The sequence below is a fragment of the Bufo gargarizans genome, chromosome 2, assembly GCF_014858855.1.
Source record: "Bufo gargarizans isolate SCDJY-AF-19 chromosome 2, ASM1485885v1, whole genome shotgun sequence".
In the NCBI taxonomy this organism is placed as follows: domain Eukaryota; kingdom Metazoa; phylum Chordata; class Amphibia; order Anura; family Bufonidae; genus Bufo; species Bufo gargarizans.
The window spans coordinates 19,619,974-19,642,813 of record NC_058081.1 but is presented as its reverse complement, the minus strand read 5'-3'; the positions used below and the strand labels follow the sequence as shown (position 1 = coordinate 19,642,813).

At 41.4% G+C, this 22,840-nt stretch overlaps 2 protein-coding genes across 2 annotated transcripts in view; both read right to left on the bottom strand.

The window, feature by feature from the left end:
- The window catches only part of LOC122925495 (extracellular calcium-sensing receptor-like), a 64,027-nt gene extending 54,172 nt beyond the window's left edge, over positions 1-9,855 (bottom strand). Inside the window, exon 1 of the mRNA XM_044276850.1 lies at positions 9,802-9,855. Coding sequence (XP_044132785.1) covers positions 9,802-9,855 — 54 coding nt within the window. The remainder of the gene's footprint in view (positions 1-9,801) is intronic.
- Positions 9,856-10,250: 395 nt separating this feature from the next.
- On the bottom strand, positions 10,251-21,304 carry LOC122925494 (vomeronasal type-2 receptor 26-like). Its single transcript, XM_044276849.1, has 3 exons — positions 21,176-21,304; positions 11,233-11,356; positions 10,251-11,158 (listed from the first exon to the last, which is right to left on the bottom strand). Exons 1-3 carry the CDS (start codon positions 21,302-21,304, stop codon positions 10,251-10,253), a joined length of 1,161 nt encoding a protein of 386 aa, XP_044132784.1.
- Between the last annotated feature and the right edge of the window lie 1,536 nt (positions 21,305-22,840).

Here is a 22,840-nt window from a genome sequence, read left to right as displayed (position 1 = left end):
TATTCGCCAGCGAATAGTTCGGGACATCTCTACAGCCAATGTGAACAAGCTCACGTTCATTAAAATGAACCAGGCATGGATCCTCCAGGACTTGTCCGTACCTTGTGCAGAATAGACATGTATACCGGCCTTAACCAGCCACTGTTATACTACAACGCAATTGCTTTTTCTTGTATTTTGGATATTTCACACTCTTTTGAAGTGTACCCTAATAAAAAAAAAAAAAATTAACCAAAAACCAGTGTTGGCTACCTCGTCCTCCTCCACCGCCGCTTCTACCTACACCGCTACGTCCACCAGCTCCTCAAACTCCTACTTCATATGGACCTCCACCTCCTAAATCAATTTTTTGGGGTTTTTTTGTACATATTTTATTTTATGGAAATTAACTAATTTGTCTGTTACATTTTCAGATGAAATTCACCAATTTTTGGGTGTGACATACCACAGCTATACCTATTAGACAGGTAAAAAAAATCACTAATTTGTCTCTTACATTTTCGGGTGAAATTCACCAATTTTTGAGTGTGATATACCACTGCTATACCTAGTAGACAGGTAAAAAAAATCACTAATTTGTCTGTTTCCTTTTTTGGGTTAAATTCACCAATTTTTGGGTGTGACATATCACTGCTATACCTAGTAGACAGGTAAAAAAAAAATCACTAATTTGTCTGTTAGATTTTTGGGTGAAATTCACAAATTTTGGGGTGTGATATACTACTGCTTTACCTAGTAGACATGTAAAAAAAATCACTAATTTGTCATTTACATTTTCGGATGAAATTCACCAATTTTTGGGTGTGATATACCTCTGCTATACCTAGTAGACAGGTAAAATAAATTCACTAATTTGTCTGTTACATTTTCGGGGGAAATTCACCAATTTTTGGGCGTGATATTCCCATGCTCTACCTAGTAGACAAGGAAAAAAATTCACTAATTTGTCTGTTACATTTTTGGGGGAAATTCACCAATTTTTGGCTGTGATATACACCTGCTCTACCTAGTTTACAGATTAATAAATTTCACTAATATTTTGGTTACATTTTCGTGTGACATTCAACAATTCTTGGCTGTGATAGACCCCTGCTCTACCTAGTGGACATGTTAAAAAATTTCATTAATTTTTCTGTTGTATTCTTGGGTGACATTTTACAATTTTTGCCGTGAATAAACCCCTGCTCTGCTAGGGTGACAGGGACTGAATTTTTTTAAAATAATTTGTTTTATTGGTGGGTGACATTAACCCATTTCTGGCGATGAAAGACCCCTGCTCTGCATAGGTGACAGGCACTTAAATTTCAAAAATTCGTCTTTAATTGGCTCTTTCAGTCGATCCTTCTGCTTTAATAACTTGTCCCACATTTCCGCTCCATCCCATTGCAGCCAATGACCTCCCTTGGATGAGCTCTCCCTTTCTCATGCTCCCTCTCTGGCGTGGAACCCTGATTCACCGATAACCATGATTAACATGGTAGGCTTAGAAAAGAACATCGAAAATTGATAGAGAAGATATCAAAATGGATGGTGGACGTCACAGGGAGGTGCGATCAGGCAGAAGTTATCTAGACATAGAACGCTGTCAACTAGCGCTACACCGCATGGAATTCGCAGCGGTGTATTAGCAGTCCCGCAACCTGCCAATAAGGTAATGTACAGACTAGCTGTACAAGACTCAGAAAGACTAGAAACAATAATAGTACACCGCGCGCTATATTAGAAGTGGTGCCGAACAAGTTAACCAAAGCACACTCTTCCTTATCGCGTACTTTTACACTATAGGCAGTAAATCTGTGTGTTCGTCCTACCTTTACTCAGATGTATCTGCCGCGATGTGGTGTTCCGTGATGGTCCACGTGTCTGTACTGTGTTTGAAGCAGGGCAGGAGACGTAGATCCAGGAAGGATGGCTGTGGCGTCGGCTTTTTTGGTATTAAGGTATTGGGCAGTGATTCGCCCCGGCCGGTAGCAAAATATGCCCGTTACCTGTTTTAGATTAACGCTCACGTCTGAGCTGGTGACGTCACCGTTGGTATGCTACGGGTAGCAGTGGAGGTCAATCCTACGCGTTTCAAGTGCAACGGCACTCTTCCTCAGGGAATGTTACATCCACTGCGTTGAAGCTTGTTATTTATAGTCCGTGCTGTCCATCCTTCCCACCCCTCTAATTCCGTGACTTATTCAAAACCAAACAGTTCAATTTCTGAGTTGAGGCCTTTTGGCAACATGGTATCTAGGTTAAAGATCCATTCTGTTTCTTTTTTTGATTGTTTCTTAATGTAATCTCCTCCTCGGGCGTCTGGTTCTATTTTATCTATGCCCATAAAGGACATACCTTCTAATCGTCCTCCATGTTCTTCCGTAAAATGCCTAGATAAGGGATGCCCTATAGATTTTTTCTTTATATTGTATATATGCTCGCTAATACGTTTTTTCAATTTTCTCTTAGTGCGTCCAATATACAATTTATTACAGGGACATTTGATGGCGTAGATAACCCCTTCGGTGTTACAGGAGATGTGACCCCTTATTTTTTGCTCAAAGGTGCCCTCAGGATTTTTTACGTACTGTGTTTTAATTGTATTTTTAGCTGTATTTTTACATGGGACACATCTTTTGCAAGGAAAAAATCCTTGCAGGAGATTGGTTTTTGTATTTATCTTTTTGCCCACAATTCCTGCACCTTTACTAGTGGAGGCAATTTTGTTGCCTATATTGGCTGCCCTTTTGAATATGAAAACCGGTCTTGATGGTATGAGGTTACCTACAATTTTGTCTTCTTTTAAAATATCCCAATATTTTCCTACGATTTTTTTGAGGATATAAGTTTGTGTATTATAGGGTATTATAATGGGTGGTATTCCGTCTTTCATTTCTATTTCTTTCTGTTTTTCATCTTCATTTGTCTTTATTCTTATTAATTTTTCTCTTTCCATCATTTTTATTTCTTTTTTGTGAACTTCCACTATATCCATATTATATCCCTTTGCTAAAAAAAATTTTCCTAAAATATCTGCCTCTTTTTCGTATTCAATAGTTTCAGTGCAGTTCCTTCTTAAACGAAGGAACTGACTTCTAGGGATATTATCCAGCCATCTAGGCAAATGACAGCTCTCTCTGTTAATATAACTGTTCGAGTCTGTAGGTTTTGAATAAGTTTTTGTGCTGATACAGTCCCCTGTGACATAAATGGTAAGATCTAAAAAGTTTATTTCTTTAGTACTGTGCGTCAAAGTAAAATCCAAATAAAAATCATTTTTATTAATATCCTCTAAAAACAGTTTAAGAGCACGTTCCCCTTTATCCCAAATAAAAATGACGTCATCAATGAAGCGCCGCCAGAGGACGAGGCCCGCCCGGAGCTCGCCGTTGGGGTGGATATGATCAGCCTCCCACCACCCAACGTATAAGTTTGCGAACCCCGGTGCGAACCTCGTCCCCATCGCGGCCCCCCATGTCTGCAAATAAAAATCTTCCTTATATTTAAAATAATTTTTTTCTAATATAAATAAAATGCATTCCCCTATGAAATCTATTTGGACACTGTTAAGTTCTCCTTTCTGATATAAAAAATGTTTGGCCGCTGCGCATCCTTTTTGATTTTCAATAACAGAGTATAATGATTTTACATCTAACGTACCTATTATGTATCCTTCTCTCCATTTTATATCTTTTAAAATTTGTAGTACGTGATTCGTATCTTTTAAAAAGGAAGGTAACGTTTGTGCGCACGGCTGTAGGAATTGATCTATATATTTAGATAATGTACTAGTCAAACATTCTATCCCGGACACGATCGGTCTACCTGGGGGTTTATGTACATCTTTGTGAATTTTGGGATTTTGATAGAAAATTGCTATTTTTGGATTTTTTATGTCTATATATATACTTTCATTTTTATTTAGGAAGCTTTTCATTTTACCTTTTTGTATCAATTGTTTTAAGTCTTTTTTATATTCCTCTGTGGGGTCTTTTTTAAGGCGTTTGTATGTTTTCTGGTCGCCCAGGATGTTCAAGACTTCTTTCTCATAGTCATCATTGTTTAATATTACAATGCCGCCCCCCTTATCTGCGGGGCGGATGATTATTTCATTGTTTTGTTGCATATTACGTATTGCATCTCTTTCTGCCTTGGTTATATTGCCCATATAATTTTTTCTGTATTTATTCACAACTTTAGTTTTTCTTATTTCTCTAGTAACTAGATTAGAGAAGGTGTTTATTGGTATTGAATATTCATTCAGTGGGTCAAATCTGGATTTTATTTTCAAGTTTGTATGTGTATATATATTTTCATTAGCATCTTCATTATATCCTTTTATTGTATTGTTTTTCTCTTTTTTCTTATAAAATATTTTTAACGCCAATTTTCTCATAAATTTCCTTATTCCCAGGAAAGCTTCAAATTTATTAAAATATGTAGTAGGGGCAAATTTTAGTCCTTTCGTTAAAATATCATTCTCTGCTTTTGTGAGAGTATGTTTACTCAGATTATATATTTTTTGTCCTAACTTTTCTATATTATCATCTTCTTTTATTTGTGTCACTATTGTTTGTTTACTTCTTTTCCTTTTGTTGTGTTTGCCACCTCTACATCCTCTTTTTGTATATCTTTTTTGTAGATCCTGAAAAAATCCTGTTGCGTTGACTTTTTTACCAATTTTTTATTATTACTATTACCGTTGTTTTTCCTCATACTCCTTGTTCTACTGTTGTATTCCGTTATTCGTTTTTCCTTCGGTCTCACCACCATCTCCATTTGACTGTTTGTATCCTTTTCTCCCTGATCTATGTTACTTATGTTTTCTAAATTTGTATTACTACTCTGTCTTTCCTCTCTTTTTTCTCCAAATAATTTTCGTTTATTTTCGGATGGCTGCTCTTTATTTATCTCTATATCTATATTTCTATCTTGTCTCTGTTCATGTTCCAATAGCTCAAATCTATTTTCTGTATGTATTGAAAAACTTCCCCTATTTATATCTTCTATTCCAGAGATAGAAGATATAAATAGGGGAAGTTTTTCAATACATACAGAAAATAGATTTGAGCTATTGGAACATGAACAGAGACAAGATAGAAATATAGATATAGAGATAAATAAAGAGCAGCCATCCGAAAATAAACGAAAATTATTTGGAGAAAAAAGAGAGGAAAGACAGAGTAGTAATACAAATTTAGAAAACATAAGTAACATAGATCAGGGAGAAAAGGATACAAACAGTCAAATGGAGATGGTGGTGAGACCGAAGGAAAAACGAATAACGGAATACAACAGTAGAACAAGGAGTATGAGGAAAAACAACGGTAATAGTAATAATAAAAAATTGGTAAAAAAGTCAACGCAACAGGATTTTTTCAGGATCTACAAAAAAGATATACAAAAAGAGGATGTAGAGGTGGCAAACACAACAAAAGGAAAAGAAGTAAACAAACAATAGTGACACAAATAAAAGAAGATGATAATATAGAAAAGTTAGGACAAAAAATATATAATCTGAGTAAACATACTCTCACAAAAGCAGAGAATGATATTTTAACGAAAGGACTAAAATTTGCCCCTACTACATATTTTAATAAATTTGAAGCTTTCCTGGGAATAAGGAAATTTATGAGAAAATTGGCGTTAAAAAGATATTATAAGAAAAAAGAGAAAAATAATACAATAAAAGGATATAATGAAGATGCTAATGAAAATATATATACACATACAAACTTGAAAATAAAATCCAGATTTGACCCACTGAATGAATATTCAATACCAATAAACACCTTCTCTAATCTAGTTACTAGAGAAATAAGAAAAACTAAAGATGTGAATAAATACAGAAAAAATTATATGGGCAATATAACCAAGGCAGAAAGAGATGCAATACGTAATATGCAACAAAACAATGAAATAATCATCCGCCCCGCAGATAAGGGGGGCGGCATTGTAATATTAAACAATGATGACTATGAGAAAGAAGTCTTGAACATCCTGGGCGACCAGAAAACATACAAACGCCTTAAAAAAGACCCCACAGAGGAATATAAAAAAGACTTAAAACAATTGATACAAAAAGGTAAAATGAAAGGCATCCTAAATAAAAATGAAAGTATATATATAGACATAAAAAATCCAAAAATAGCAATTTTCTATCAAAATCCCAAAATTCACAAAGATGTACATAAACCCCCAGGTAGACCGATCGTGTCCGGGATAGAATGTTTGACTAGTACATTATCTAAATATATAGATCAATTCCTACAGCCGTGCGCACAAACGTTACCTTCCTTTTTAAAAGATACGAATCACGTACTACAAATTTTAAAAGATATAAAATGGAGAGAAGGATACATAATAGGTACGTTAGATGTAAAATCATTATACTCTGTTATTGAAAATCAAAAAGGATGCGCAGCGGCCAAACATTTTTTATATCAGAAAGGAGAACTTAACAGTGTCCAAATAGATTTCATAGGGGAATGCATTTTATTTATATTAGAAAAAAATTATTTTAAATATAAGGAAGATTTTTATTTGCAGACATGGGGGGCCGCGATGGGGACGAGGTTCGCACCGGGGTTCGCAAACTTATACGTTGGGTGGTGGGAGGCTGATCATATCCACCCCAACGGCGAGCTCCGGGCGGGCCTCGTCCTCTGGCGGCGCTTCATTGATGACGTCATTTTTATTTGGGATAAAGGGGAACGTGCTCTTAAACTGTTTTTAGAGGATATTAATAAAAATGATTTTTATTTGGATTTTACTTTGACGCACAGTACTAAAGAAATAAACTTTTTAGATCTTACCATTTATGTCACAGGGGACTGTATCAGCACAAAAACTTATTCAAAACCTACAGACTCGAACAGTTATATTAACAGAGAGAGCTGTCATTTGCCTAGATGGCTGGATAATATCCCTAGAAGTCAGTTCCTTCGTTTAAGAAGGAACTGCACTGAAACTATTGAATACGAAAAAGAGGCAGATATTTTAGGAAAAAATTTTTTAGCAAAGGGATATAATATGGATATAGTGGAAGTTCACAAAAAAGAAATAAAAATGATGGAAAGAGAAAAATTAATAAGAATAAAGACAAATGAAGATGAAAAACAGAAAGAAATAGAAATGAAAGACGGAATACCACCCATTATAATACCCTATAATACACAAACTTATATCCTCAAAAAAATCGTAGGAAAATATTGGGATATTTTAAAAGAAGACAAAATTGTAGGTAACCTCATACCATCAAGACCGGTTTTCATATTCAAAAGGGCAGCCAATATAGGCAACAAAATTGCCTCCACTAGTAAAGGTGCAGGAATTGTGGGCAAAAAGATAAATACAAAAACCAATCTCCTGCAAGGATTTTTTCCTTGCAAAAGATGTGTCCCATGTAAAAATACAGCTAAAAATACAATTAAAACACAGTACGTAAAAAATCCTGAGGGCACCTTTGAGCAAAAAATAAGGGGTCACATCTCCTGTAACACCGAAGGGGTTATCTACGCCATCAAATGTCCCTGTAATAAATTGTATATTGGACGCACTAAGAGAAAATTGAAAAAACGTATTAGCGAGCATATATACAATATAAAGAAAAAATCTATAGGGCATCCCTTATCTAGGCATTTTACGGAAGAACATGGAGGACGATTAGAAGGTATGTCCTTTATGGGCATAGATAAAATAGAACCAGACGCCCGAGGAGGAGATTACATTAAGAAACAATCAAAAAAAGAAACAGAATGGATCTTTAACCTAGATACCATGTTGCCAAAAGGCCTCAACTCAGAAATTGAACTGTTTGGTTTTGAATAAGTCACGGAATTAGAGGGGTGGGAAGGATGGACAGCACGGACTATAAATAACAAGCTTCAACGCAGTGGATGTAACATTCCCTGAGGAAGAGTGCCGTTGCACTTGAAACGCGTAGGATTGACCTCCACTGCTACCCGTAGCATACCAACGGTGACGTCACCAGCTCAGACGTGAGCGTTAATCTAAAACAGGTAACGGGCATATTTTGCTACCGGCCGGGGCGAATCACTGCCCAATACCTTAATACCAAAAAAGCCGACGCCACAGCCATCCTTCCTGGATCTACGTCTCCTGCCCTGCTTCAAACACAGTACAGACACGTGGACCATCACGGAACACCACATCGCGGCAGATACATCTGAGTAAAGGTAGGACGAACACACAGATTTACTGCCTATAGTGTAAAAGTACGCGATAAGGAAGAGTGTGCTTTGGTTAACTTGTTCGGCACCACTTCTAATATAGCGCGCGGTGTACTATTATTGTTTCTAGAAGTTATCTAGAGTCAACAAAGCAGCAGCAGGGCCTCTCCTGGCTAATGTTTCCAAATCCTAAATACCCCAGTGACATTCCCTATCATGTTTTTATTAATCATTCAAATAACAGGGCGTCTGAAGAGACCTGCATTGTTATTTATCGTCACTACCTCCCCGAGTCGGGAGTGGGTAATTGCCACGCACACCCTCCTTTCCTTCAATTCTTCAGTTTTAATAGCTTCTCCTACATTTCCGCTCAATCACAATTAAATTTCATGCATTGATCTCCCTTGGATGTGGTCTCTCTTTCTCACGCTACTTCTCCGGCATGGAACCCTGATTTGCCGCTAACCGTGATCAACATGGTAGGCGCAGAAAAGCACATCGAAAGTTGATTTCCAATTGGATCGTGAACATCACTGGGACGTGCGACATGGTGGGGCAGTATGTTTGCAGATGCCTACACGAACTGACCGATGGTTTGCCCCCTGCAACTTCTGGGTCTCCAAATTGGGCACATGGCCTGGGTGTGCCCTTTACACCTTGGAGGTGCTGGCCTGCCCTGCAGACAGTGTATTGTCTGAACATGTGTTAAGCATGACTGGAGGGCGTTATCACAGGTTATATTTCCCAATGTTTTGGGGTGTACACTAATTTAAACCAAAAATAAATACATAAAATAAATTAAAACCAGTGTAGGCTACCTCCTCCTCCTCCACTGCCGCTTCCACCTACACTGCCACATTCACTGCCTCCTCAACCTTCTACTCCATATGGACCTCGTCCTCCTAGATCAAGATTTGTTTATTATTTTTTTACGTATTTTATGTTATTTAATGTCTTTTCCCTATCCACATTTGTTTGCAGAGCACTTGCCATGCTCTTAACCACATTTTGATGCCATTTTCAGCCCTCTAGCCCTTTCCATTACATTTTTAGAGCCATTTTAGTGCTCAAAAGTTCGGGTCCCCATTGACTTGAATGGGGTTGGGGTTGGGGTTCGGGTCAAATTCGTTGTCAAGTTCCGGTCCCGAACTAGAACTTTTTTGTGAAGTTCGTCCGAACCCGTCGAACCCGAACATCCAAGTGTCCGCTCAACTCTAATTATGAATATTTAGGTTGCCTAACTAATAAAAAAATTAAGCCAAGGCAGGCAGTATGACCAGATAAGTCAAGGCTCATCCAGTTAGAACCTCTACTCCAGTGCTCTGTACTGTTCACTATTTACTTACCCGTACCAATGATGCACAGGTGATAGTTGCAGCCAATCACTGGCCTTTGTGGACTATAGCCATAGACTGCTGAGGCCAGTAACTGGATGCAGCAGTCACCTGTGCATCATTGCTACAGGAATATGATCAATGACTGGTGTGCACTGGAGTGGCAGGTGTTCTAACAATTTTTTTTCCCCTTATTTTATCACAATGCTTTCATTTGCCCATTTTAATGAACTTGGACAACTCCTTAAAATGGGTTAGAAATGGCCCAGGCCCCTCACACTGATTCTACTTACCTGGCTCCCCATGTCACTCCTGGTTCCTGCACTGCCGCAGCTGCTTCTCCCCATGGCCGTATGAAAACATCCGGTGTCGGGGGGAGCAGCCAATGGCAGGCAGTCACAGGGATGAGCCTCACGAGCGTCAGCCGCCATGCTAGGGAGGCTCGTCCCCGTCACCTCCTGCCATTGGCTGCTCCACCCGATACCAGATGTTTTCATCTGCGCTCGGGAAGACGCAGCTGCGGCAGTGCGGGGACCAGGAGCAGAGCAGGGAGCAGGGAGCCAGGTAAGTAGAATCAGTGTGAGGGGCCTGGGCATATGGGGGCCATTTCCTGCATAGAATAACCCCTTTAACTACTAACTACTAACAGATTGTATGATCCTGTTTTAACATAAGATATGGAACTTGCTTTTGGAAAATGCAAGCACAACATTTTGTGAAAAAAACTTTTTTTATTAGGTTTTTACATGATGATTTGTTTTCCAAAAAGGCTTTTCCTGGAGTTTACATGAGGATGAAACAAAATAATGTAGCATTTTGGAAAAAACAAGCAACAGAGTATGGCCCAACTGGAGGACATTATAGCAAAGACCTCCATGGCAACAGTGTATTTACCACTAGTACTTAGTGAAGCTGGAATGAAGGACACCCATAATGTGAGGAATGCCAACATGCTGAAAGTGATATACTTGGCCTCATTGAAGTTATCAGGAAGTTCTCTTGCCAAGAAAGCAACAAGACAACTAATAAGGGCCAAGAAACTCAGATATCCTAAAGTAAACCAAAATGCAGTGGAGGAACCTTCATTACATTCATAAACAAGAACTCCAGTCTTAGCTTTGACATTAAATTCAGGGAAGGGAGGAGAAATAATGAGCCATATTGTACAGATCAGGAACTGAATGACAGTGCCCATACAAATGACCACATGCGACACTTGAGGATTTGCCCATCTTCGTAAATCACTGTTGGGCTTAGAAGCTCTAAAAGCAATCATTACCAATACAGTTTTGGCCAAAATACATGACACGCATAATGCAAAAACCATGGCAAAGGCCACTTGACGTAAGAGGCACTTTTCTTTTCCAGGATAGCCGATGAATGCCAGGGAACATAAAAAACAAAGGGACAAGCAGATGAGAAGAAGACAACTGATGGTGTAATTGTTGGCACGGACAATGGGGGTGGTCTTGTAGCAAATGAGAAGCCCTAGGATAGCTATAGGTACAAAGGATGAAGTAACACTGGTGGATGCCAATGTGATGCCCAATGTTTCTTCATACGAGAGGTATTCAATTGTTTTTAGTAGACATCTGTTCTTTTCTTCACTTGGCCACTTATTCCAAGGACATTTAGAACAATTATTTGCATCTAAAAAGAGATTACACATTATTAGAAAAAAACTATCTGATCACTTTATAAGAAAAATTTCATAATTATCTCACCAGTTTCATTAGAAATCTCTCCTTGTGAGCAGGGGACACATTTGTAGCAACAACTTGGTTCTCCTTGAACTGAAGCTTTTTGAGAACCTGGTGGACAACTTTCACTGCATACAGAGACTGGAACCTAAAATGATTAAATGGATGATTAATGTGTAATGTTACATATCTGACACAAAAATTATTTTTAGAAAATTCGATTTGGCAAAATTTTAAAGATTTGACAGTTTAGTCAAATTCATATTGACAGCAAGGTTAAAATAACAGTGTCCCAAAACCCCTCAAAAGATGCCATCCATTATTGCTTCCTGCTCTGTGCCATACATGTCTTCTGTACATTAAAATGGTAGAAATAGAAATGTCAACTCATACTACAAAAATACAAGCCTTCATACAGAATATGGAAGCACAATTTTTTGACATGTCACGGTAAATACTCTAAAAAAAAAGTTAATAAAAAGTTTAAGGTCAAATATTTTACATTTTTTGTAACTTAAAATGATGTCATTAAACATACAACTTGTTCGTAAAAAAATAAATAAATATATATATATATATATATATAGGTACGTTGATGGAAAAAAAACAGTTGTGGCTCTCGGAAGGCAGTGGAGAAAAAGGAAAAAAGATGCTGCATCCTGAACACCCAAATAGCCATATTATTAAAGGGGTTGCCAAGGATTTTGCTATTGATGTCTTATTAGCTGTTTTGGAGTAACTATTGTGCCGTAGGTCAGTGCTAGAAGTACACAGCTCCACCCATTCTCTAGTTGACAGAGCTGGTAATTGCAGCACTTCCAGCCCTAGAGCTACAAGAAACATCAGCTGATTGTCAAAGTTGTGGGTTGTCAGACCAATATCAAAATCCTGGAATTACCCTTTAAGGTTTTAAAGCATTCGTTAAGGTGCTGTAACCTATTTTGGCCTCATATGTAAGACCATTGCCACATCTAATCACACCATGGTTTACTGAGTTTCTTACCGTTTCATTACCGAAGGGCCATTGGACAGAACTGGTATTAATATAAAGGGATCCTTTGTAAGTGGCTATGCCTGTAAAATGTCCCACTTTAATCTGTTTGATGGAACCTCCCAGGTCCATTTGCCAGTTGACAATATCATATGTTGGAGGGGGGTCTCCATTCTCATCAAAAAACAATTCCTTTCCACTTCTTAACTTTATTCTGGTCTTCCTCATGTAATGGAGAACCTATGATGAGAATTTTGTGAATTCTTAGGTCCATATAGACTATAACTCTATACTATGCCTAACAACTTTTAGGTGATTTAAAAACCTAAATTCAAAAACTATATAACCGTCACCAGAACTCGAGTACTTTTTTAAGATTGAGTAGTTTTTGAACAAATGTATGTGGTGGCCAGTGATGCTATCTGGGAATGAAGGAGTAGTGTTATAGTTATAAAGGGTGTGGAGGTAGTACTTGTACCTGGGTTCTGGTGCCTGGACAGTCCTAGAGCTCTCATAGTTTAAAAAATACTTAAAATCTGAAACAACATGGGGGGTCCTATAGCAGATTTTGCATTGGGGCAAAAACAGAGCAAAAACAATTATTCTAATTCAAAAACTCAGGCTGACAAAGCTTATGTGTACTATCAGGAGTAGGTAATAGTGTGACTGAAAGCAAACCTTTCTTGCCACCGTTTCATAGCAGTATAGGTCATAGTTGTAATAAAAAAAACTGTTATCACTGTAAAATTATATCAAAAATTGTATAATTTGCTCCAGTGCAACAATGGTTCCACTCTACATACCATACCATTACCAGCCCATGTGAATTCATCCAAAGAGGGAGGCGCTCATGCCGCTCTACAGAGCACTAGTATCACGACCGGCGTGCCGAACACATACGTGACGCAAAGGGAGGTAAAAGGAAGGCCCTGTCCAAGGGAGAGGGAAAGATGGTGACCCCTAACTCACCTAGAGGCTGGCACCTGACTGCCCTGACGTCCCTAGACGGGTTTCTCACCCATACGCCGATCACGTTCCTAAACCCTGTCTTTCCCTAAGATGAGCCCTAGGTAGTGAAGAGGGAAGTGGGAACACTAGTCCGCACCACTTACACTAAAGGGAAACACTAGGGAGAATACAGACAATACTGACAAAACATATAATCCCAGGTGGGTGACAACAAACAACCAACAGGGATCCGGAGGGTAATGCTCTGGTACGACAACCAGGGATAACAGCAACTCAGCTTCAGTGGGTCAGTATAGAAGTCCAGGCAGGAAGCTCTATATCTGGCAACCAGAGCAGTGGGAGAGGGGAATACAAGGAGGTTGGGAGTGCCGGACAAGAAACAGCTGAGGAGAAGAAGCTATGGATCCCTGAGTGAGACAAAAAGGATTGCAAGGCAAACCCAGAAAGCTACCATTAAGAAACAGCACCACCTTTAGACATAGAGCGTGCAGCCACCCGCTGCGACTTCCTGACCCCGGGTATAAAGGAGTCAGACGTGGCTCTTAACACCCTCGTGACAACTAGTGAGACCTCATTGGGAGTATTGTGCTCAGTACTGGAGACCATATCTCCAGAAGGATATTGATACTTTGGAGAGAGCTCAGAGAAGAGCTACTAAACTGGTACATGGATTTCAGGATAAAAAACTTATTAGAAAAGATTAAAGGACCTTAACATGTATAGCTTGGAAGAGGGGATATGATAGAAACTTTTATATACATAAAGGGAATCAACAAGGTAAAAGAGGAAAGAATATTTAAAAGAAGAAAAACTGCTACAAGAGGACATAGTTTTAAATTAGAGGGGCAAAGGTTTAAAAGTAATATCAGGAAGTATTACTTTACTGAGAGAGTAGTGGATGCATGGAATAGCCTTCCTGCAGAAGTGGTAGCTGCAAATACAGTGAAGGATATTAAGTATGCATGGGATAGGCATAAGGCCATCCTTCATATAAGATAGGGCCAGGGGCTATTCATAGTATTCAGTATATTGGGCAGACTAGATGGGCCAAATAGTTCTTATCTGCCGACACATTCTATGTTTCTATGTTCTCTTGCAGTGAAAAACATCCTCTGTGGACACAGCCTAGTATCCACATATGTTAAACAAAGATTTTGTCTTACAATTTTATGCAGCTTGAACTTCATTCACATGTATTATATGGTACCTTCTCCTTGAGTTTTATTATAGAATCCTTATGTCCAATAGACAAAGGATACATGCTAGATCAGTGTTTTAATCACTTCTCTGTAGTTTGTGTGAGCAACAGCACATATGCTTGACCATTGCACTATACAATTTCCCCTCACCATGGATTTGTGTTGTGCTGGTGGCCCACGCCTGTCTCTTTTCCACTTCCCTATGCTGCCAGCTTGCTCTTTTCTAGCATGACCCCCAGTATCTCATGTGCTTATTTGAAGCCAACATGTCTGTTAGGCCAGTGGTCCTCAACTCCAGTCCTCAGGGCCCACCTGCTGGTCATGTTTTCAGGATTTCCTTAGTATTGGGCAGCTGATATAATTAGTGTCTATCCATCAGGATTTACCAAAGGTATTCATTCTGTGGGATACTCGTAAATCCTGACCGGCAAGTGGGCCCTGAGAACTGGAGTTGGGAAACCCTGTTTTAGGCGACACTCTCAAAACCAATATGTTACAAGTCTGACACCTCAACGTCTCTGAAAGGGCCAGCGGAGGGCATTTCAATGTTTACCAGCCAACAGCTGGCAACTTGAGGGTATTTCAGGTACCTTCCCCAGGGGTAGAGTGATTAAGCATTAGGTTTTCTGTTTGTTAGTGACCAGTTTAGGTGGGCTTTTCTGTTTGTCTGCCCATGAACTGACCTCTACCTGTTTTATTACTTTGACCCTCTGCTGCCTGTTCTGACCAATGTCTATTGACCATATAAACACTTTTCTGCCTGTCCTGCTCGCCCTGACCTTGGCCTGTTCTGACAAGTACAGCCTGACCCTTCGTTGCTTTACCACAGTGCCTCTGACCCCTGTGGGTGAGCTGCCAATCACACAGGGACTATTACAACCGGTAGCAGACAGACATCTCCTCTGCTCCAAAGTCTAGATATCTGCATAGGGGTTACAGGATGAATACTGTGCGACTGACATATAATGCCCTTAGTTCTAGCCTAAAAGCAAACTGGTTGGTTGGCGCAGTGGTTCCACACCCACTGTTCATACCAATGTGTTTCTGAGAAGGAACAACTGACTTAGAGGTGGGACCCTAGTGATCTAAAATAAAAGCATATGAGTAGGTGATCAACATAATACTATAGGTTTATCAATCTCTTTGGTATGTTAGATATTGGTATTTCTGTAATTCATTATCTCAAGTGCAGATTTCTTACTTGCCATGGCTTAATGTTAAAAACATCTGAGCAGCCTTCATTTAGAAAAGGACCTTCTCCAATTTTACATAAACGTAAGTCATGCATAGCTTTAGCAATTACATAGATTGCATTGTACAGGTTATACACCATTCCAAAGTTGGATATATTATTCAGGCTTATATGAAAGTTCTCCAATCTTTTTTCCACTGAACAATTCCTGTTTGGCCTTTCCCAGTAAAAGGTCATGTTTTTGAAGTCCAAAAGTTTACAGCCAACAGTATCCTCCCAAAACATACCATCCCAGGGCTCATTTGACGTTTTGGAGAAATCAAATGTCTCAGTATAGTTGTCAAACCCTGGGATGTGTTCAATAGAGTAAGAAAAACCTATTGTTCCGTGAAGGAGCTCACTATATTTTTCATAAGACAGCAAATTTGAGGTTGCCCATCCTTCACTGGCCACCCAAAGCTTCCCAGTGATATTATGACGTAGAAATTCCTCAAACAACAAAATAATATCAACATCAGATGCAAAGATAACCACAGTCTTGGCTCTGGACTTTTTGATGGTCTGGATGATATGTGGAATGTTGTGATCTGGACGACTGCTCTGGACATACTCCAAAAATTCCACACAAGCTCCAGATTTGATGAATTGTTGCCTCACTCCCTGTATACCCTGGTATCCATAATCATTAGAATCAGCGATCATCCCCACCCAGGTCCATTGGAAATGCAACAACAGTTGGGCCAGTCCTTTGGATTGGAAAGCATCGCTTGGAGCAGTGCGAAGAAAGAATGGGAACTGAGCCCTGTTACTTAGAATGGAGCTGGTGGAAACATGGCTGATCTACAATGAAAAAAACAATTACATTTTATTTCATTGATGTACTTTTTATTCAAAAATGTTTTCTTGGACATAAAAATGTTCTAATTTTTGATTTTTGAAATGATTAGCTAACTGATGATTAAATGAGATCTTCAGTGTCTTAAGTTTTACAAGTGATAACTGATAATGTACGCATTTTTACATGTATTTACCATTTTAGGACTTTTCAAAGGGTTTTTAGAGCCTTGTATGTGGTGAGAACTGCATCTGTCTGTGGGTGGGTCAGTTGTTTTTTTGTCTGTTTCTAACCCTGTTCTAGCAGCAATGTAAGCATGAACGCCAAAGTCTGTGTCCGTGTTCGTAGTTTAAATAAAGCTTGTTGAAAGGCTGAAGATCAGCCAATCAACAAGCATTTAAGCTGTAGGCACTTGGAAGCTATTACAGTCATGCCTAGTATTGGTATGGCTGTGATTGGCCGGCACACCATGTGACCCTGCATGCATAAATGCTGAATCACATGGTGCGCCGCCATTCTGCTCTGACTAGTGTAGGGACAGGACGCTGCTGCAGGCAGGGAGAGTGTTAGTGCTGGTGACCTGTAGGCTTTATTGATCAGTGCAATACAGCTCCTTTGCACCAGTGGAACAGAAATACCATACTTAGTCTACTTTCACACTTGTGGTAGCCTGTTCCGGTGGGGGAACAGCCAGCTGACTCCGTGCTACCGCTACCCCACCGTGCCACCGGAAGTCCGCACCGGCCCCAAACCAGCCACAGCACGGCAAGCATGTCTAGAGGCGGCAGGACAAAAAACACAGCGTGCTGTAGTTTTTGCCCGGCCGCCTCTCGGCCTGTCTGCCGTGCTACGGCTGGACCTCCGGCACACCCCCATTATAGTGAATGGGTCGAAGCGGAGGTGGGATGGATTATCTCGGCAAAGGAGAACTGCTCACTAACACAGATTTAGACAGATTTGTGAACAATATCTGAGAGTAATGGGTCTTTAGCGTATGTAGAAAATGTTTCAGATCTTTGAGTTCAGCTCATGCAGAATGGGAGCAAAACCGAAAGCGTTGCGTTTATATTTATAGTCAGTGTATATTAGTTAATCAGTCTGTTAATTGTGTGGGTGAGACATACCTATATTTGGTGAAAAAACCTTTATTTGCCACTGTCACAGGAAAATATAATAGTTAATTGCTCAGTTAATTGGGTCGGTGAGACCAAACTATTTTTGGTGGTGAAAAAAAAAGTTACTTGCCATCGTCTCAGGAATATATAATAGTTAATTGCACTATTAATTGGGTCAGTGAGACAAAACTTTGACGAAGTGGAATTCGATCCGAATTTCAGGAAAAATACGATTCACACTGAAGCCAAATTTCCTCGTGCTTCATGGTAACGAATCACATTTTTTCCTAAAATGGCTGCTGCACGTGTGAGGACATGGAGAAAGGAACTCTGGGAAGGCGGGATCACCCATAATGCCATGCATGCAGCCAATCAGCAGCCAGCCCTGTGATGTCACAGCCCTATAAACAGCCTCAGCCATCTTAGATTCTGCCATTTACCAGTGTACTTAGTGCAGGGAGAAACGTCAGCAGGCGCTAGGGACAGTGCTTGGAAAGACTTCATTGTGCTGAAAAAAACTATTTACAATTTCAGGGAAAGATTATTCAAGGTGTAGGGAAAGGATAGGGAGGAATCATTCCACAGCATTTATGTAGAACAGGGTTCAGTAGGGGAGGTTACAGCCTGGGTAATAGGAACAATCCTATTACACCTTGCTGCACTGACTGGGGACCCAAATTGCCATTATACAGCTCTGTAATTCCAGCAAACTGTTCTTTTTATTGGGGTGCAAGTGATGTGTGATACAGCCATTAACAGGGTTACAAGGAAATATTTCTACATCTAATTTGCCCTTGTGCGGTGCAGTTATATGTTTTAATGCTAAAGGATGTTCTAAAAACATTTTTGAGGTGTATTAGTGGCAAAACAAAAATATATTTGCCGTTCAGCGGTGCAGTTATATATTTTAAAGCCTTTTGTGGTGTGTATTAGCGGCAAAACTAAATTATATATGCCTTTCAGTGGTGTGGTGATATGTTCTAAAGCCATTTTTGCCGTGTATTAGTGGCAAAACAAAAATATATTTGCCATTCAGCGGTGCAGTTATATGTTCTAAAGCCATTTTTGCCGTGTATTAGTGGCAAAACAAAAATATATTTGCTATTCAGTGGTGCAGTTTTATGTTTTAAAGCCATTTTTGGCATGTATTAGTGGCAAAACAAAAAAATATTTGTCATTCAGCGGTGCAGTTACACGTTCTAAAGCCCTTTTTTGTGTGTATTAGTTGCACAAAAAAAGTATTTGCTGTTGTGTGATAAAGTGAGAAAATTACAGCCCTTTTTGGCGTGTATTAGTGGGAAAAAAAGGGCTTTTTAGCAGTTGTGTGGTAAAGTGCGAAAATTACAGCCTTTTTTTCGGTGTTTTAATTTCCTTTTTATTTAATTTATTTGATCTAACAGTATGTCAGACAGGTGAGTGGCAGAGGCCTAAATGTTTCTGGCACCGGCACGGGTCGCAAAAGAGTAAGGGGGTGTGGCAGCAGGAGTCGTAGCGAGAGGCCTAAGGTCCCGGTGTCATCTAGCGGTCGTGTCTTAGCCAGCAACCCAGAGGTACTTGAATGGTTGACTCGGTCATCCACTTCGTCCTAAGTGACATCAGACACCTCCAGCCAACAGTCAGTGGGTTTGTCAGACATAACCCTTAGTTGGCATGGCCTGGGAACAGGCCCTGTACCCTCACCTGTCCTCAACCTGCCTCTGTCTATTTCTGTTCCCTCAGCCAGAGAAGTATTATATGATGTGGGCTCAGCCCCACTATATAGCGAGGACGAGCTACTAGAGGACAGTCAGCAGCTACTGGCCAGCCAAGATGTGGAGGAGACATCCGCCGCTTCCTCTGCTAAGTGGGCAAGTAGTGATGGGGAGAGTGGAATGGGAGCTGGTGTTGCAAGCGGTGAGGCTCCTGACCCAGAGATTGTTGAGGAGGACATCAGTGAAGTGTAGACAGTACTCTATTATAATGATGTAGCTGATCGCAATTGGGAGCTGGGTGACGAATGGGCTTTGTCATCTGGAGAAGAGGGCGGCAGCTTGCCCGTGAAGCAGAGGCAGAGCCAGAAAGTCGCTAGTGTGGCCGGGAGTCAGCAGGGTGGCAGCAGTGGGAAGTTGGTAGCAAACATGCCAGGGGTAGACCACCCGCTTCACAGGAGCCTACCTGCCAGGAAAGTAGTGAGGCATGGGTTCACGGAAGCAGTGGCAGTAGCAGTCAGTCAGTGCATAGTGTTGGGGGTAAAATCATCTACTCGGTGGTGTGGCAGTTTTTTGTTAAGCTGTCGGAGGAGGTGAACATGGACATATATCGAATCTGTGGGCAGAAGGTGAAGCGTGGCCAGGGTGCCAATGTTGGCACCACGGCCCTGCGTCAACATATGCAGCATCACCATAATGTGGCCTGGGAGAACCGTGGCTCCGATGTGATGGTCCAGCCTGCCGCAGCTACCGCTGCATCACCCAGAGGCACACACCCGGTTTCAGGCAGTCAAGGCTACACCACCTCAGCCGAAGGGAGCTGTCTGTCCTTTCCATCATCTGCTGGTCCTGATGCTCCTGCTCCTCCTATTTCTCGTCAGTCAATCCATCAGCCATCGATCACACGTGGCTCAAAGGGTGGGTTCATGCACCAACAGCAGCCAGGTACACAGTTTTGGAGGATGAGGAGGATGATGATGATGATGAGAAGGATGGTCCGCTTTCACAGCAGGATGGCATCCAAATCAGCTCACGGGTATCACTGGAGCGTGGCTGGGGGGATACAGAGGAAACAGACTATACAACTCCCACCGAGGACAGCTTGTCGTTTCCTCTGGGCAGCCTAGCCCACATGAGTGACTACATGCTGCAGTGCCTGCAACAAGGACAAAGTGCCGTCCTAAATTCCGTGACTGGAGCATGATCGGAAGATGTGCGAGTACCACTGCATTCTGATAGAGGCGCTACTGATGGCATTCCCTTCTGACAGCGGGGGCTCAGTGGAAGCACATGGTGGAGTCGAAGGAGGAGGAGGAAGTTGCCAATGTAGCAGGGGCACCGTCAGCACCCCAGTAGGGAGAGTTAGCATGGCCGAAATGTTGAAAAGCATTGTCAGCACGCCACAATATTCAGCACCACCATCTGATATGGATCGTCTTAGCAGGAGCCAGCATTTCAGTAACATGGTGGAAGAGTACGTGTCCACATGCCTGTACGTACTGACTGATGGGTCTGCCCCATTTAACTTCTGGGTCTCCAAATTGGGCACAGCCAACGTGGACAAGCTCACGTTCAATAAAATGAGCCATGCATGGATCCCATGGGACTTGTCTGTACCTTGGGCAGAGTAGAGAGGTTTACTTGCCGCACTTAGCCATTGTTATACTCCAGCGTAGTTTTGTAAATTCTCTTTGATATTTTCCAATGTTTTGGGGCCTCCACGTCCGCCTCCTCCGCCTCTTCCACCTGAACCACCATGTCTGCCTGCACTGCCACATCCGCCTTCTCTGTCTGTACTACCACGTCCACCTCCTCCTCCACTTGGACCTCTGCCTCCTGGCTCAAGATTATTGTCTTATATTGGCATAGTAGAGAAATATACCAGTGTCATACTTCAGCGCAGTTTTTGCGTTCTCTGTGCCATTTCCCAATGTTTTGGGGCCTTCACAAACCCCCCCCAAAAAAAGTTGGTGACCACCTCAGCCTCTTCCTCCTGCACCACCACATCTGCCTCCTTTTCCGCCAGTACTGCCAGGTCTGCTTGCACTGCCACGTCCGCTGCCTCCGCCTGAAGTGCCATGTCCGCCTCCTCCGCCTGAACCGACATGTACGCCTCCTTCTCCACTGGCACCTCCGCCTCCAGGCTCAAGATTATTGTGTCTTAGATTGGCAGAGTAGAGAAGTATACCTGCCACACCCAGCCATTGTTATTCTCCAGCACACACCCTTTATCTGTCTAACTGTTGTAGGAGAGGAAATTTATTTAGTATATTTTCCCCAAATGGGAGACGTAGGAGATATAAAAATGAAAAGAAAAGATACTACACGTGATCTCAGCAATTTTATTGTCTGCAGCTGTCCCACTTGATCCATCCGGAGGGGCAGGAGAAAGAAGCAAGACATGGCCTTGCCCGAAGAGCCATTTGCATTCTTCAGAGTCCTACGAAAACAGTATCAAACAACAATGATCTCCAGCAGAGTAGGTGTGTGGAGTGGAGAGAGCAAGCTGTCTTTTACTCTCCTTGTTCTAAAAATCCATTAGATATATGGTCTCCACATAGGAGAGGTAGGAGACATTAAACTGAGAAGGAAAGATACTACAGGTGACCACATAAAGGCCAAACTTTCTCAACGTCACACCATCCCCCTGGGCAATTCGATCCATAGGGTTTCTAGGGCCTTTGTCGTCCATCATCATCATCGCCACGCCTAGGAACCCTGCCTTAATCCTAATCTCTCCCGGAACCTCTATCATCCTCACCCCTTTTCCATGAAGTACGGTCTTCGTCCAATCCTCTAAGGTGTCCGATCATCAGCTAAGCCTCTTCTGAGACCACGTTCATTGTCAAAGCTCATTCTGGGGCCACGTTTATCATCCAAGCCACTTCTAGGGACATGATCATCAGCAAAGCCCCTTCTAGTGACACGTTCATCATCAAAGCACCATCTAGGTACATGTTCATCCTCCAAACCTCTCTGGGGGCCCTACTTAAGGCCATGCATAGGACCCCTGTCCTTTTCAACTCCCCCCCCCCCATTGGAGCCCCGGTCTTAATCCCCACCTCTCCAGGAACCTCTAACATACTCACCCCTTCTCCATGAAGTACGGTCTACGTCCAATCCTCTAAGTGGTATTCGATTATCATCTAAGCCTCTTCTGGGGCCACGTTCACAGTCAAAGACCCTTCTGGGGCCACGCCGTCATCCAAGCCCCTTCTAGGGACACATTTATCAACAAAGCCCCTTCTAGGGACACTTTCATCCTCAAAGCACCTTCTGGGGCCATGTTCATCATCAAAACCTCTCTGGGACCATGTTCATCGTCAAAACCCCTTCTGGGGCCACATTAATCATCAAAACCTCTCTGGGGCCATGTTTATCATCAAAGCCGCTTCTGGGGCCACGTTCATCATCAAAACCTCTCTAGGGCCATGTTCATCATCAAAACCTCTCTAGGGCCATGTTCCTCATCAAAGCCCCTTCTAGGGACACGTTCATCATCACAGCCCCTTCTGGGGACACATTCATACTCCAAACCTCCTCAAAGACGCCCCTGGGACCCCTGTCCTTTTCAAGGCCACACCTGGGACCTCTGTCTTAAATCTCTCCTGAAACCTCTATCATCCTCACTCCTTCTCCATGA